We start from the raw sequence: 15,828 nt of genomic DNA on the forward strand, positions 1-15,828 counted from the left end.
TGAGAAATATAGGTTTACCATTTAGAAAATATTTTGCATCACATTTCAAACCGCCTCCAAATGTGGCATAGCTTATCTGTTAAATGTATTATGCTCCAACTCCATCCTCTCTACTCTGTGGACCCACCATCAAACCATCTGATGTCCAGGCCATCCATTCCTTGCTCTGACAGCAGCTTCAAGTTAAGTATCCACTTACCATTATGGATTTCACGTCTTTTTCCGAGTCTTGTTCACACAAGTAAGAAGGCAAAACTATTAATCCATCTAGGCTATTTGGTGCCACTGTAAACTAAAGCCCCTCGTCAAACATTTGCCGTGAAGAGAACACTTGAACAAAAGGTCGACTTCATTTCAAAAAGGTAAATGAGCCAAATCTTCCTTTCTCCATATTAGATCTTCAATCTGTTCAAACTCCTGCGGCAGTTATTTTAGTACAATGGTGTTGTGAAGGCTCAAAAGTCACTATAGCAAGCAAAAGAACACAAAATGCAATAGTGTATGAATAACATACATACATTGAATAACAATGTATACATTGCTATTCATAAAAGTACAAACCAACTGCACAATAATAAATATAGAAAAGTTCTTCTCTCCAAGTAGATGTTCATACAAATGAAGACATAATATTGCCATTAAATTAGACAAAAAAATGTTCAAACCTGAATTTAACAGAAATAATTAGCACTAGCAGTGATGACAAAAAAGTTTTGTTACTGAGACGAAGTCTTGATAAACACTTTCTCCCTATGTCTCCAAAAGACCATAACACAGAAAAGGAGAGAAACAAGTTGATCTCCCCAGTCAGCCTCCATCCTCCTCCTGAGGCATCAAGGACATTGTTTTTCTATGTAAGAGCAGCTCAGGTAACAAAAGACAATAAACATCAAAATAAGAGATTCAAGAGAATAGGGAAAACAATAAGAAAAGGAAGGAGTCATGTGAAGTTAAGTAATAAGGAGATTGAAGTTGGAATATCATAACGATACATGAAGGAGAATCAAAACAACAGTCATACAGAGGATGTGGACTGACGAGTAGGAGGATATGGACCAGACATGGGTTCAAATACTGAGTCGAACCAACCATCTTTACCAGTCCACTTGTAGTCAGGTACAATCATTTGATTGAAACTAAACAAACTGTACTCCTGTAATACTCATTATGGTAGAGCAGTAATGCAAATACAGATGAATCCAGTTACTAAGCATTTTAAATGGATTCAAATAGTATTTCACCCACGTCCAGAGCCAACAGAACAGGGCAGGAAACAAAGTCACAGTGAAGAGAAGAGGGGAAAAAAGCTTTCAGAAAAATCACTTACTGATACTGATCAACAGAAAGCCACTGAGAAACCAAACCAAGATGGCCCACAGGAAATTAAAAGAAAAAAAACATGAGTGTTTTTTTTTCGTGTGTTATTGTCCTTGTATATCACCTGGCTGTAACTCCTGTGTGTTTGTGTGCATTACCTGATTAGCATAAGCATGTGTGAGCGCTGTGTGGTTCTTGCCGGGACTGTAGGTAGGCCTGTATTTGTACATGGTGGGAGTGGGAGGAGCTTTATTCAGTAGACTGCACTCTGTAGGAGGGTGGGAATAGACCAAAAGGAAAACATCAGTGTGAACTCATCGTAGTATCAGATAATGTTTAGTTTCCGCCACAACAACTTGAGACGGCGTTCACACGTAGATGGCTGGTTGAAAGTTTCTGAGCTGTGGCAGGGAGACAGACAGCATTACCCTCTGTGTTTCCTCTAGTAATTCCAGGGTAGCGGAGCTCTGGTTTAGGAGGAGGAGGAGGCTCAGCATCACATGACTGACTCTCCATCATCTCCAGACTGGACTTTGACTGGAAGAACAGAGAAGACAGAGAACACTCAGAGATAGAAAATGAAAGTTGACTTAAATATAGCCATGCTGGACTTGTTGTCACTTTATATCCATCATATGTATAGAATGCACAGACTAGTGACAGACGAGCCTGAAGAAATGAATGAAGAAATAAATCCACTTCTCTGCTTCCACAGATGAAAATGTAGGTTGCCACAGTCAGGATTTCTAGAGCTTAACATTGTGTTTCTCTATTTTACTGTCCAGTGGCAAAATAAAAACACAATTAAAATACTGAGAAAATAATTTGATTTATTTCAACGGATTCAAAACAATAACCCTCAAACAAAATGAAACTGTATAAATCAGTATTAAGAAAAAAATAAACAGGACACATTCTATTCTCAGTCAGTTGTTTCAGTCTAGCTGATGTCTGTTCCACCACCTGGTCACTGCTGGTATCTGGTTACTTTCAACTGACAGAAGTTTGGCAGAATGATGTAAAGTGTCTGCAACTCCAAACTCACAGTACCTTTTTCTCCAAAATGTACTTAGCTAAAGTACTTCAGTACATTAACCTACTGTAAACTTGCTGTGTTGTCACATTAAGCTGCAGGTCAGTGTTCAACACCTCATGTTCTCTCTGAACACAAAATGTGAGTTCTGCTGTGTGTTTATTTTGGCTGTAAGGTATTTGCTCTATTAGCTGCAATACATGTATATTTCATTGTATTTGATAACCACAGCTCACGGATCCTTGCAAAAAAGTGTGTATATCAGCGGATATATCAATATTGGATTTATTACTACCCAACAATGGTACTGGAACCTTAAATTCAAGTACTGGTTGGTCTTCAGACATAATGTTGACTCCTGACATCAGGACTCAATGAATGAACAAATGATGTGAACTTTGCCTAGTGTTTTTATATCTTTCATTATGAAGTGTCATACTGCCTGGGCTGATGATGTAGTTGTGTTGTGTTTGATGATGTGGCCGTATAGGATATCTGACTTTTGAATTTTAAACAACTTTCATACCTCTTGTTGCCATCTGCACCTGCCTATATGCAAACTGTCCAGTTGCTGATTTGAATAAGTGGCATGGCACTCTTGCATAACACATGTACCAACAGACGAAAGCTATTATTTATCTATTTTTTTTTAACTCATGTTAAAACCCAAACAGCACCTGTCCTCTTGTCCTTACCCGGTGCAGGTCTCCCTGTATGCCGTTATCCAGGATCTTTGCAGCCAGCTGAGCCTCAGTCAGTTGAGGTCGCAGAAAAGGAGGCTGCACACACACACTCTGCACACACTTCTTTCTGCCCAGATATCTGCAGAGCAAGGATAACATGTGAAGACAGTTCTAGGGTTGTGCAATGCTAATGAAGAGCCTAGAAAAAAGTAGTTAAATTAGAAGGAAAAAAATGCACCTTGGTGCTTGTGAGCTGCAGAGGACATGAGAGACATTCTTCCAACAGCCATTGGTGAAAGGGTTAACACCTCCTCTGAACTTCCCTGTCACCTGGAGAAAGAGAAACCAACATACTGAGTTACATAGTAAATGAGCAGTGAGACACAAACTATTCAGTTCACTTCAGTACAGTATGGTACAGTTCAAAAGATGAGGGGAGATGTACAAATTAGAAAAGGTTGTTAAATAGATCACATACATCTTCCTGACTACTATTGCTGACATATTGCTAGTATGCTAGTATATGTAAGATGTCTGACTGTACATTTTCAATTTTCATATACAGGATTTCTGGGACTCAACAGTTATTTTACCAGGCACTAGTGCATATACTCTCAATTACTGAGGTTCCTACCTGTTCATTGGTAGTCCTGCCTCTGGCCACAAGCACTATGTGGAAACCAGTGAGGCCAGCAACAGGGATGAAGAACAGGCCTGCAACACACATTACAGCCAGCCTGAGAGTACAGGGGTCAAGGAATATCTTGAGAGAACAGAAGAGATCACATTCAAAGATTGATGGAGGCCCCTAGAGCATTGAGTGTGCTGTGGCACACTTGCCAATGAGTGCGCAATCAAGGTTTGGGATTTTGTTACAACCAAATACTATAATTGCAATACACAACTATACAACAAGTAACTTTGTACACATTTTTTTCCTAATACAAACTCAGTGAAACATTCCTTTAAAAACTTCAAAGGAAACCAAAAATAAGCATGTGCAGACTGATTAAATAAAACATTATAGAGGCTATTTTGTACAGATATGGAGATACAGATACAGATATAACTGCCATAAAAAAAAAAAAAGATTCAATTACAATTCATCATGGAAATCTGATGCTATGGATGAATAATGACAGGCTGAAATTAATATCTCTTCCAGCACTATTAACACTATCATTACACTCTCATACCTACACTAATACTCATACTTGTAACAAAGTTTCAACATTTTTAGCACAGAAGTCTCTCTCAGCAGCATCTGGAACATCAAATATGGATTGATAAATATCAGAATGTTAAGGCAGTTATCAAATCCTTAGTCCAGCAAAGGGCAAGTTTCATGTCTTGTCTCAGACTGCTGAGTGTAACCCTTCACACAACACACTAAAATAAATTCATGATAACGACCATAACAGTTTGTTCAAGCCAACTTCAGTCGGCAAAAATATGGACAACACTGCAACTGAACGTTATTAGCAATCCAAAATAAATAGAACAAAATACGTGAAATAGGTCCTAAAAGGATACGTGACAATGGCGTGCAGGCGGTCGATACTCTGGCGATGGTAGAGGATGAAGAGAAGGCCAAAGCCAAACACGGCCATGATGTGAGCCGTCAGAGACAGGAGGAAGAGGAAGAAGTAACGGTAGTTCCTCCGGCCAATGCAGTTGTTCACCCATGGACAGTGGTGGTCGAAGTCCTTTCAATATGAGCAGTGTTCATACACATTTTTCAAGGTCAAATTTAAGCAGTTTTCAAGCACTTTTAAGGGTAATTTTCAAAATTTTCCAGCACCTTATCGCTGGGGTAAAATACATATCTACAGGAATATATATACTCATGATTTTTTTCTTTCACTTTTTATCACAATTGTGTACATTATATTATGCTGTAAACATCTAAAATTATGTTTCATAATAGAAAAACTTTAGAAATGAAAGGTAATAATAAAGTTGATAAAAGTTTTATCGAAAAAAAGGGAATCCACTTGGCGTTCTCCAGGCACAACTGCACTGAGACAAAGAGAGACCTGAGAACAACCTGTAATTTTCTTTTATGACATACATTTTTATAAGCTGCTCACTTATTCATCAAATTGTATTTATATTGAACATGTCATCAGTCCAAATTGCATCAAATTCACCTTATCCTCAGCCATCCTTCTCTATTGCTACCAGGCTGCATGTGTGATGAAAAACACACACACTGATTTTATTTCTCCTTGTAATAAGCAAACTATCCAGTCTGATCTCAATTTTGTCAAAGACACATAGTTAAAATATCAAGCCCTTAAACTAAAATCCAAGCACTTTTCAGACCTTGAAAAAACAAATTCAAGCACCCGTCAAACCCTGTATGAGGGTTAACTGACACTGTGAAAAGAAAACTGGTACATGTGTGTGCATTATGCATACAGATATCAGAACATCTTCTCCCAATTTTTTAAACACTTGGCAAACCCTTTCTCTCTATCGATATAAAAGGCTCTTTCTAAGAAAAAAACATGATTCTTAGTTTCAAGTATACACTAATGAAAACAAAAATGAGGGCTGTCAAAGTTAACGTGATAACACATTAACGGCAATACCTCTTCACGTCGTTAATTATTTTTTGACACGCAATTAATGCATGTTATGACCCTCGGCCCGCTCTGTAGTTTGGGAAATCAGGAAGCGCTGCAGCGATATTGTTGTGGGTGGCGAGCAGTAACAAACCTTGAAACCTCCTTAGTAAGTAAAGAAAGGGTCTTCTGAATGGCAAGTTCAGCTTCAAAGCCCTGCCAGATGGTTCTCTCCACAAGAACATAGTTATTGGCATATACTGTTGATGTGAACAGCAAACTTTCAACAGCAATAGCTAAATGGGTGACTTGCTGACCAATTAATTTTGTTTAGTTAACCCTACACTACACTACACTACTTTGTGTTAGTATTACTGAGGAACGTCTCATTTAGGTCAGTATGCCCATCTGTTGTTGCATGTTGGGCTTGAGTTTGCTATGCGATACTTTCAGCATATTTTTGAGCATGCCGTACCTTTGAGGTTATGCTGGAGAAAATTCTGGCCAGTATTTGTCATTGTTTTGGATTGTTGCAATAATCTGAAGCAAGAATATTTGTCCACTACCATGTTGATAAGAGTATTGAAATTTGAAAAATATTGCTTTAAGGTACATTAAGAAAAGATAAAAAATGGTCGATGAATTCATGATTAATTTCAAGTTAACTATAGAAAATCATGCGATTAATCATGATAACATATTTCAATTGTTTGACAGCCCTAATAATCATTAACATTTCCTCCCATTCCCATTTTATCAAGAGGACATGTTGTAAATGTAAAAGTCATTTGGGGGACTGATGTGGGGCCATATAACCAGTTAAAATCTGTGGGCATGTTACTTACTAGTACAGCTGTGTGCTCATGACTCAGCGGTGTCACAGTTTCTCTGCTAATACACCATTAATATGAATTGTGTGCCCAATCTGTTACACTCACTTTACTGCCAGTATTGTTACAGCTTTGCAAAACCCCATCCAGTCAAGACTTGCTTTATGTTTATGATGCGTCATGGTCACTGTCATATTAAAAACGATCAGAAATGGCTTCCCTTTTAGTAGCAAGGAAACTTAAGGTTTTGATTTGAAACTTTCTTGTAACTTGCATGTGTGACTTACACCCACCTCTCCTAGCTCCCTCAAGTGATATGAAAGAAAATAAAGTCACTTGAGGCTACCTAACTTTGGTTCAAATGTTCTTGTTACAAATTGAAGGAAAGCTGTGCTTACTTTTGAAGTTTTATCAAACATACAGTGTGTAAAGTGGACTGGCTTACAGGTTTTATGTAGGTCTACTTTAAGCGTGCAGGTACTACATAATTTGTTTAAAGACTACAAACATGAATCATGTCCATATACAGTTTATGTTAATAGTGAATGAGCACGCGGGTGCACACCTCTACACAGTTGTCACAGACGGAGCAGTGGGAGCACCGTGGTGGCCTGTAGAAGCGGCAGGTTGAACACCACTTCATCCTGACCTGGATCCCTCTGATCTCTACAGTCTTGTAGAGTGGAGCACGGAAATCGTCCTCCTTGTCCTCGTCCTCCTCGGCTGCAGGGATGGGAACAGAGGAACTGACATTAGAACCTACAGAGACACATTATGTTCATTTCCTGAAGACCCTAACCCTAACCACTACCTGTAGATCCCTTACCCTAACCCTAACCTTAACCCAACTTTTCACCCTAGAACTGAATATAATATATTACCCCTACTTGTATTTTGCCACCAATGGGAAAGAAAGACCCCAAAATGAGAAGCTGATGTAAGCTGATCTTAGCAATTTAATTCTGAATTCTTAACTCCTGCCCTTTCCCTCTCACTGATCAACCAGGAATCCTTACATGGTATCTACATTATGGATCACCACAAATGTACACACTTTGAAAATGATACCAGGAGACAAACCTGACTTTATTATAAAAATCCAGCCGCCTATTTTGTGAACCGCATCACACCTGAAGAGTACATTCAACCATTCCCGCACTCACCTCTCGGGAAGATGCCAGGGTCCATGAATGTGGCCATACAGAAGTTAGCCAAAACAAACAGGAAGATGATTCCATTGTAGATAGGCACAGCTACTGAGAAACGCTCTGAGAGCCACGGGCAGCTGTAACATGAACAGAGACAACAGTACTTATACTCCAAGGTGCTGTCACTTTATACGGTTCAGCTGTAATGTAATTGACTTTGTAGTCCCAAGAAGACAAACCCACTTGTTCCTTGTACAACTTGATAATTGCCATCACTGTAGATAAAAATAACACCAACATTCTGAGAAACATGTTGATTAATTTCTTTGAATGGTACTGATTCATCTGTTAGATCCAAAACTGAGAGATCCAGGATGCCATATGTGGATTAAAGGCAGTTGGTGTTTTGATGGTTGGTTTTACATGAGCCTTTATTGGTTAGTATAGAGCCCTGATCATGACCTACTGTATGCTCAAACCTGCGATAGTGTATGATTTCAAGCTAAGCTACATCATTGGTTAAGCCCATAGACAGCGTAATTAGTGGACAGAGCTTCAAAGTTTGCAAAGTGAAGTCAATGTGCAAGTGCTTTAAACCTACATTCTCCTAATGGTCAGCAGGGGGAGACTCCATCAGCTGCAAAAATAGTATTACTGTATGTACTGTAGGCTTATGAGAAAATGACTCTTCTTCTCACTTGATCTATGACTTCAGTGCAATTTCCTCATGAGTTTATGGTCTCAATTACTGGTATAAAGGTGGCTCCATCCACTTTTTACTGTACAGCTTAGGGTTAGACTGTTGATAGGATACGGCAGGCAGTTTTCTCCATTTTTATGAAAGCCAACAAATCCCATACAAAAATGTAAAACAATGTAGTCCATCTTTCAACACTCTGACTCTCCTACTCTGTGGCCAATCAGTTCCTACTGATGAGGCACATGTATGAAATGACTCACAAATATACAGTGAGCTGCAGAAGATGTCCAAAAGCAGATGGCCACTGTAGGTTTAAATCAAACGTTACTCAAACAGGATGAAATAGTGCATTTGTTGGCGACTATGTTCAATAGTGTATTTAAACACATTTAGTATTTCCTGCCACAAAACAGTACATGTTGGATTTTTGAATACATTTTGTGTATGTGCCTAATGCACTACAGTTTACAGTTATATACTTATATAAATACATCAAATAAGCTTTTTAATATAACACACACAACCCAAATTTATTTTGGTTTCCATTACCTGCCTCAAAACTTTAACACATGAGGGATTTAATATGATTTTCAGTTACTGGACCATACAACACAAAAGCCAGGCATTTGACCAGTTGCTCCAGAATTTTGTAATCCTATTTAAAAAAAAAAATTTGGTCGAATGTGATGGAAACTTCTGACTTTCCGGGCAGTAAAGGCTTGTAGTCAGTAATCAGGCTAATCTGCAGCAACACAGCATGTTTCCCAAAACGTCCAACTTTTCAGTTCATATCAAAACAGGGATTTTGATGGCCGATTCAAACACGTTTTTTCAATAAATAAATGGCTGCCCATGTATGCTGATTTTTGGTGCTTTTTGTTGTTTTGTTTAGTATTTTCATCATATGCAAACAAAAAAATGTCGAAATTTTTTTTCCAAATAAAAAATGCAAGACATTCAAATTAATTCAGTTAAGGCTTTTGTTTGGATTGGAGTCAAAATTCTACTGGTTTATGGTCTCCAAACAGCTTTGTTGTTTTGCGTTCTTCTTCCATCATTTCTCAGAAAGTACTCACAATTGAGAATGTAAGAGAGGAGGGGAGAGCTACTGCTGGAATACAAACACTAACAGACTGGGGAAGAAAGAAACAGATGATGGGCTTTTGTCAGGGTGACAGATGTTGGCCTATTTTCTCCTCACTAATCTGAAGCACAGAGCTGACTGCCCACCACACACACACACAATTTACCCTCAACACACTCTCACTTTCTGTCAATCTGACACACACACAATCAGAGCAGAAAATATAAAAATATAACACACACACACACACACACACCACAGAGTTAGGTGTCAGCAAGATTAGCGATGACAGTTTGTAACACTGACAGTAACACTCATGAGGTCAAAGGCCACACTAAAGGTTTACAAGTGAAAATGAGCCATTCTCAAACTCCCGAATTATAAAACGTTTGTCTTTTTGTCTGGACTGTAGAAAAGGTGTCCTGTTTTCTGCTATAGGCAGCAAGAGCCCAGATACTTCATACAAGGGAATTCCAGTGATTACAACAAAAAATAGACTTTATTTTTGGACTTTGGGATTTTTTACCGAGGCAACTGCAGAATGGATAACCCTCATAGTGGAGTTTTTATTAGACTAGGAGGGTTGTATCAAACACTATAAACATCAACAAGACTACATGGACCCACATCCACCAAATCTACGATAAGAAAAAACAGGATTCATTAATGGACACAGTGGACCTACAGACAGCATAAATAATGCTGGACATGACATCACATGTTAGTAAGAAACTTTATCTTGAATCAAGTTTTTTCGCTTCATGAATCACTTCATGAAGAAATAGAAGAGCTAAAGCTGACCATCAATTGAAAAAGTAAAAAACTCTCCAATTATATGTCAGAATCAACTGAACAGATTAAAGACATCAATAAAGAAAACAACTTTCAAAACCATGAAAGAAACCATCTTGGACCTGCAATCTCAACGCATGAGATTAACTGCAGCCAACAACCCTGAGACAAATATTCAATACTATATGAAAACTCATTCATTGTAATGTCTCTTTTAATCAAAGCATCTTTAGATAAGATTGTGGTGTTCTTTTTTTTTGTCTACACTGCCTGGCCAAAAAAAAAGTCACCATCTGGATTTAACTTAGTGAATAGGTAAGAGCCTTCCATTGGATAATTACTGCAGTGATTAATATGTTTCAGCTGGCAACTAGTTATTCAACCCTAACTAATGCAGTGAGTAGCTACTCATTTCTTAAACAACCATGTTAGAAGACGCATCCTGTGGTTGTGGACAGGATGTTCAGAAGGGTTAAATTGTTGGCCTGCTTCAAACAAAGAAAACAACTAAGGAGATCACTGAACCTACTACTAGAACCTAGTAAACTGGGTTAAGAATTGGCTGGCACGTTATTAAAACTTCGAAGGATGGTGGTGAACCATCATCTTCCAGGAAGAAATATGGTTGGAAAAAAATCTTGATGATCGTTATCAGAGATAATTTCAATGTTTGGTGAAAACAAATCCTAATAAATCAACAATAGAACTCACAGCTGTGTTTAATAGTGAAAGTAGGAGCATTCTTTCAAGCACAATGTGAAGAGAACTCAAGGGATTGGGACTAAACAGCTGTGTAGCCTTAAGAAAACCACTTATCAGTGAGGCCAATTGGAAAAAAAGACTTCAGTTTGCTAGGGAGCACAAAGATGGGACACTAGATCAATGGAAAAGGGTCATGTGGTCTGATGAGTCCAGATTTACCCTGTTCCACAGTGATGGGTACATCAGGGTAGGAAGAGCGCTGGATCAAGTGATGCACCTTATGCTTAGAGCCTCCTGTACAAGCTTGTGGGGGTTATAGTGTTATGATCTGGGATTATTCAGTTTGTCAGGTCTAGGTTCAGCAACATTATGTGCCTAAAAACTGAGGACCACTAACTGCCTGATTATACTGAATGAGCAGGTTTTTCCATTGATGGATTTTCCTTTCCCCCAAGATGACAATGCCATGATTCATTTGGCTTAAAACTGTGAAAGAGTGGTTCAGGGAGCATGAGATACCATTTTCACACATGAGTTGCCAGTTCAGACCATAACCCCACTGAGAATCTTTGGGATGTGCTGGAGAAGGCTTTATGCAGCAGCCCGACTCGTCCATGATCAATACAAGATCTTGGTGAAAAATGAATGCAACGCTGGAATGAAACAGATGTTTTGAGATTCCCTAAGCTTATCACAATGATGCCATACATGTCGTGATCAAAGCTAAAGTAGGTCCAACAAAATATTAGTGTGAGTGACTTTTTTTTTAGCAGTGCATTTCTGAGACAAAATTGTCATGTCATCACAGCTTATAAACCAGCCTGTATGTGTGTGAAACAATTCACTGTGGCCACTTACGTGAAGCAGAAAAAGAGTGTGGTGGAACCAACGAGGAAGAAAGTGGCCGCCGACACTGGGACATACCGGGAAGGTCGCAGGGGTCTGCTGGGTGGGACCACAGTGTGGGGGAGGGGTGATGAGGATGGACCCCGCCCTCCAATCTTACTGCTGCCACCTGGCATCACTTCCTGTGTGTGGTGGTGCGTTTTTCTGTTCAGCAAATGCTATACCAAGAAATATGTCAAATAGAGTTAAATGTTTCTATAGATGTTAGTGGATTTGGAGATTGAGGGTAGAAATGATGAGTTGACAAAAAGAAAAAAAGAAATGGAGGGATGGCAAGAGCTTTCACATAGAAAAGAGGAAAACACTCTGCATCGCCACACTGAGATGGGAGGAGCAAATGCTTGTTTTCTTAGGTCAATCCTCATCCACTGTGTGTGTGTGTGTCAGAAAGAGAGAGAGAGAGAGAGAGAGAGAGAGAGAGAGAGAGAGAGATTAAAAGAGGCTTACAAGTTGGTCTGCCGTAAAAGCCTTGTTTTGCCGTCAGCCAGAAAACCAGGTGGGAAGGGAGGGTGAACAAATAAGCCCCAGATTATAAAGAGGTTTCCGGACAATCACTTACAGAGCTGCAGATAAGATTTGACTCTGTTCTACCTAAAATGTTAATCGATTGTAAATACAAGCCACTGAAAACAAGTTTTCACAGGTCTGTTTTCATAAGATTAAAATTTGTCTAAAAAAAAGAAAAATAAATCTGCTTGGTGAATAGCGATGTGAATTGCTATGGTAAAAATCATCATAATAGCACAGTGTGAAACTGCATGACCATTATTTACTTATAAAAAAACAAAAAAGGATTTAGACCCTTCTGTCCAGTAAAATTCTGAAAGATAAAAAACCTCAGCTAAACTGTCTAACCTTGCGCCTGCTGTGAATTGGTCCAGTTTGATTTGATTGGTCTATAAATGGGAGTTCAATGAGGTACAAGAGTTGGCAGAGGTAGTCCTGTTTAGACAGGATATGGACTAAAGAATGGAACAACAGCAAAAAATGAAATGAGTCTGAAAGAAGAGAAAATGGAAAGGAGAGATCTGATAATCTGACTTGGCTTTATATATTTTCTTTGACTTTCCTCTTCTTAATAAAAAATCAGCAGGCCAGGTCCTCAAACGTGAAATGGGCTTGATGTATCCAAGTCTGTGCTAGCAAAAAGATGGATTTTCCTTTTCCCCTAAAAGTTTTTAACAGCCAGCAAGCAGTAGTCTGGGCAGCTGTAGAAATGTGAGAAAAAGTCTTGTTTATAAAAAATGACAACTGACAATTTGATTTCAGTCCAGGACTCGTATTAGAAAAAGCAGTCTGTAAGCGGGCCAGTGGAGTAGCCTGGTTTTCCTGTGTCGGGGCATCCCTAAACCCCGCTGGTGGCTGTGTTAAACCACCTCACCTTCCAACAGCACCAAGGATGTGATTGGAAGACAAAAAGCAAGAATTGATGATGTGGTTCTTTCCAAAATATCTGAAGGCAAATCCAGTGGAACATCCATTAGTATCCTTTAAATTGAAATTTTTGAGACAGCTAAAATTACAGTGTTGATCTGGAGCCCTGCAGGTTACACGTTTAAATATATATATATATAGATATATATATATATATATATTAAAAAAAATGGTACAATCTCATCTCACCAAGCAATAGCAACACAGAACAACCCAGTTCCCCCACTGGTCTCCTTGTTCCACTGTGTTAGTGGACAACCGTGCCTGTTAGTTATGTAACCGCTGGCCTCCCAGTTACAGGCCGTTTTTTATTGCCCTCTTCTCAAGGGACTTCCAGAGCCTTCCCACTGCTTCCTTCCCCAGCAGAGAGCACTGAGGCTTGGATAACACCCTCCCAGTACAATCCCTTTGAGAATACAGCCACTCCAGAGCCCCCCAAAAAAGAGAACTGAACAAAAATTTGAAACTGCTTTTGTGTTAAAGATGTAGACTCCTCAGGCCATTTGTATCTTGAGTTTTTTCAGGTTTGAAGTATTCTCCTTGAAATCAGGATGAAAGCAGTTTTCCCCCATGCATCAGTGGTGTCGTTGATTAGGATATGGATTGTTTTGTGTATATGAATGATCTACAGAGGTGGCAGTATAGAATTTGAACATCAAGAGGTTGTCCTGGGTCACAATACAAGAGAATCCAGTCTGATGGTTGATCGGGATGCTGCACCTACAATGTAACAGAGGAAGAAAGAGTTGGTTAAAGAATAGATACTTCAGTTTTGTCTACATCGTCCACACAGTAACCAACATCCCACCAAATACCAATCAAATTGTAATATGAGGCAGTGCTGATACACATATCAATCATGGCACTATTTGTTGATCATTTCTCATTTAAATGTTTTCAGAAACATATTTTGGTGGGTTTTTTCGCTGTAATAACATACTGTTCTTGATCACCCTGCCGCCTTACATTTTCCCATTTCAAATTAGATGACAAACCAAACCCAAGCAGCACGACTTGAAGTGCGTCAGCCATTAGCTAGAGCATTTATTGGTCCGGATGCTCCGGAATACCACAACGCTTTATCTCAGTTTTCTCTGGCCATGTAGCACCAAGTGCAAATACATTGGTGTCTTTCTACTAGTTATAAGATTTTTTATGCATAGGCCATCTATCCAGAGAAGAAGTACGTCTACAACTACATTCACTTTCATAAACACAATACAAACTGAGAGCTGAAAACAAATCCCAACAATCACAAGTGCTTGACAACAATTCTAGCAGAAACTTAAGGTGTACTGACAGTTGTTTGAGCACATGTGAACACAGCAATCATACTCTGTGGGCTGAAATACACTACAGAGGGGAGGTCTCGGCTAAACTCCACTCGAACACCTGAGCGCTTTGTTTGCAGTTAGAACACAGTCTTAGCTGCATTTGCCATTTTCATATTTGAAAATGGAGATATGGTGTGTTGTATATGTTTTAAACCAATGTTATTTTTAGTGTTTAGTTTAACTTTTACATTTTCTTTGGTATGTTTTCATTTTGCTTTCCTTTTGCTCTGCAGGACCGAAATCTTAGTACAGCTAATAAGCTGCCACTCTCTGTCCTCCCTGATTCATCACAGAGCACTCACAGCTCAGCAGCTTCACCTGAGACAGAGAGACAGGCAGGGAGACAAAGTTCCTGTACACAGTTGTTCACTTTATGGACTCACGACTTCAACCTTTCAATCAATAATCAGATGAGTGCACGTGTTCTGGCCAGGCAAGATGGATGAACCTGTCATCCTACACTTAATCTAGCCATTCATGGCCCATTCATTGGCATTAATTGCTCTCCCACTCTTTTTCTCTCTTTTACTCTGCCTTAACCTGTGTTGATGTTCATGGCTAGTATTTCAGCCCTTTAACACTCTACAAAGTCAAGGAAAATAAAAACTATCTCCACTGACAGATTTTTTGCCCAATTACAGTATGTTGTGTCCTACACTTAGGTACATGAGCTAAGCTCTGAAAACTAGGTCTTAAAAAGGGTTGCAATTAATAATCAATTACATAATCTGTTCTTAAGAAATAATTTAATTCATTCAAGACAATAATTGACAAAGAAATGAAGGAATTGACCAGCTTTTTTGTAAATGTTTATCCAGTAAGGGTAATATTGTTGTCTTTTAATTAAGCTTGTTACAGGTCATATATTGATATTATATTGTTTTTGTGATATGGGACTTAAAGTGGCAATCTGGAAGATTTCCAGAAATGGCAACTGCATGTGTATTTTTGGACCTCACTGCTTCCCAGAGATCTGGTGCCGCCTGTGTGACGTCAGTCCATTGTCAGCTTTGCCACGCCTCCACAACAATATCACGTGTTAGCAATTTGCATCTTTTATTTCATCGTCTGTTGTTATTGGTCTTTTCTTTATTTGTTTAACAGTAACAAAACTGCGATGTTGCGTGTGAACCACCTATTCTCCAACCAACCACTGCTGGGTGAACATGTCATTGACTTTGCACTGCTTGTGATATTTTCTGGGAAAGTAGCCACCCACTGTACATCTTTGGTATTACAGCAAATGCAAGGGCTTTCATCAGTGGGCCCCAGGCTCAATCATCATCGTGTTACCTCGT

At 39.0% G+C, this 15,828-nt stretch overlaps 1 protein-coding gene across 3 annotated transcripts in view; it reads right to left on the reverse strand.

Moving 5' to 3' along the window:
- Positions 1-15,828, reverse strand: part of LOC115585640 (palmitoyltransferase ZDHHC5-like) — a 31,135-nt gene that overhangs the window by 8,145 nt on the left and 7,162 nt on the right. For all 3 annotated transcript variants that reach the window (XM_030424189.1, XM_030424198.1, XM_030424206.1), the window contains exons 2-10: positions 11,715-13,916; positions 7,594-7,715; positions 6,996-7,153; positions 4,567-4,739; positions 3,668-3,770; positions 3,272-3,363; positions 3,046-3,172; positions 1,746-1,854; positions 1,476-1,585 (exon numbers count right to left, since the gene is read on the reverse strand). In XM_030424189.1, the coding sequence (XP_030280049.1) occupies positions 1,476-1,585; positions 1,746-1,854; positions 3,046-3,172; positions 3,272-3,363; positions 3,668-3,770; positions 4,567-4,739; positions 6,996-7,153; positions 7,594-7,715; positions 11,715-11,878 (1,158 nt within the window). In that variant the 5' untranslated portion in view covers positions 11,879-13,916. The remainder of the gene's footprint in view (positions 1-1,475; positions 1,586-1,745; positions 1,855-3,045; positions 3,173-3,271; positions 3,364-3,667; positions 3,771-4,566; positions 4,740-6,995; positions 7,154-7,593; positions 7,716-11,714; positions 13,917-15,828) is intronic.

Source organism: Sparus aurata, chromosome 1 (assembly GCF_900880675.1).
Source record: "Sparus aurata chromosome 1, fSpaAur1.1, whole genome shotgun sequence".
Classification (NCBI taxonomy): Eukaryota; Metazoa; Chordata; class Actinopteri; order Spariformes; family Sparidae; genus Sparus; species Sparus aurata.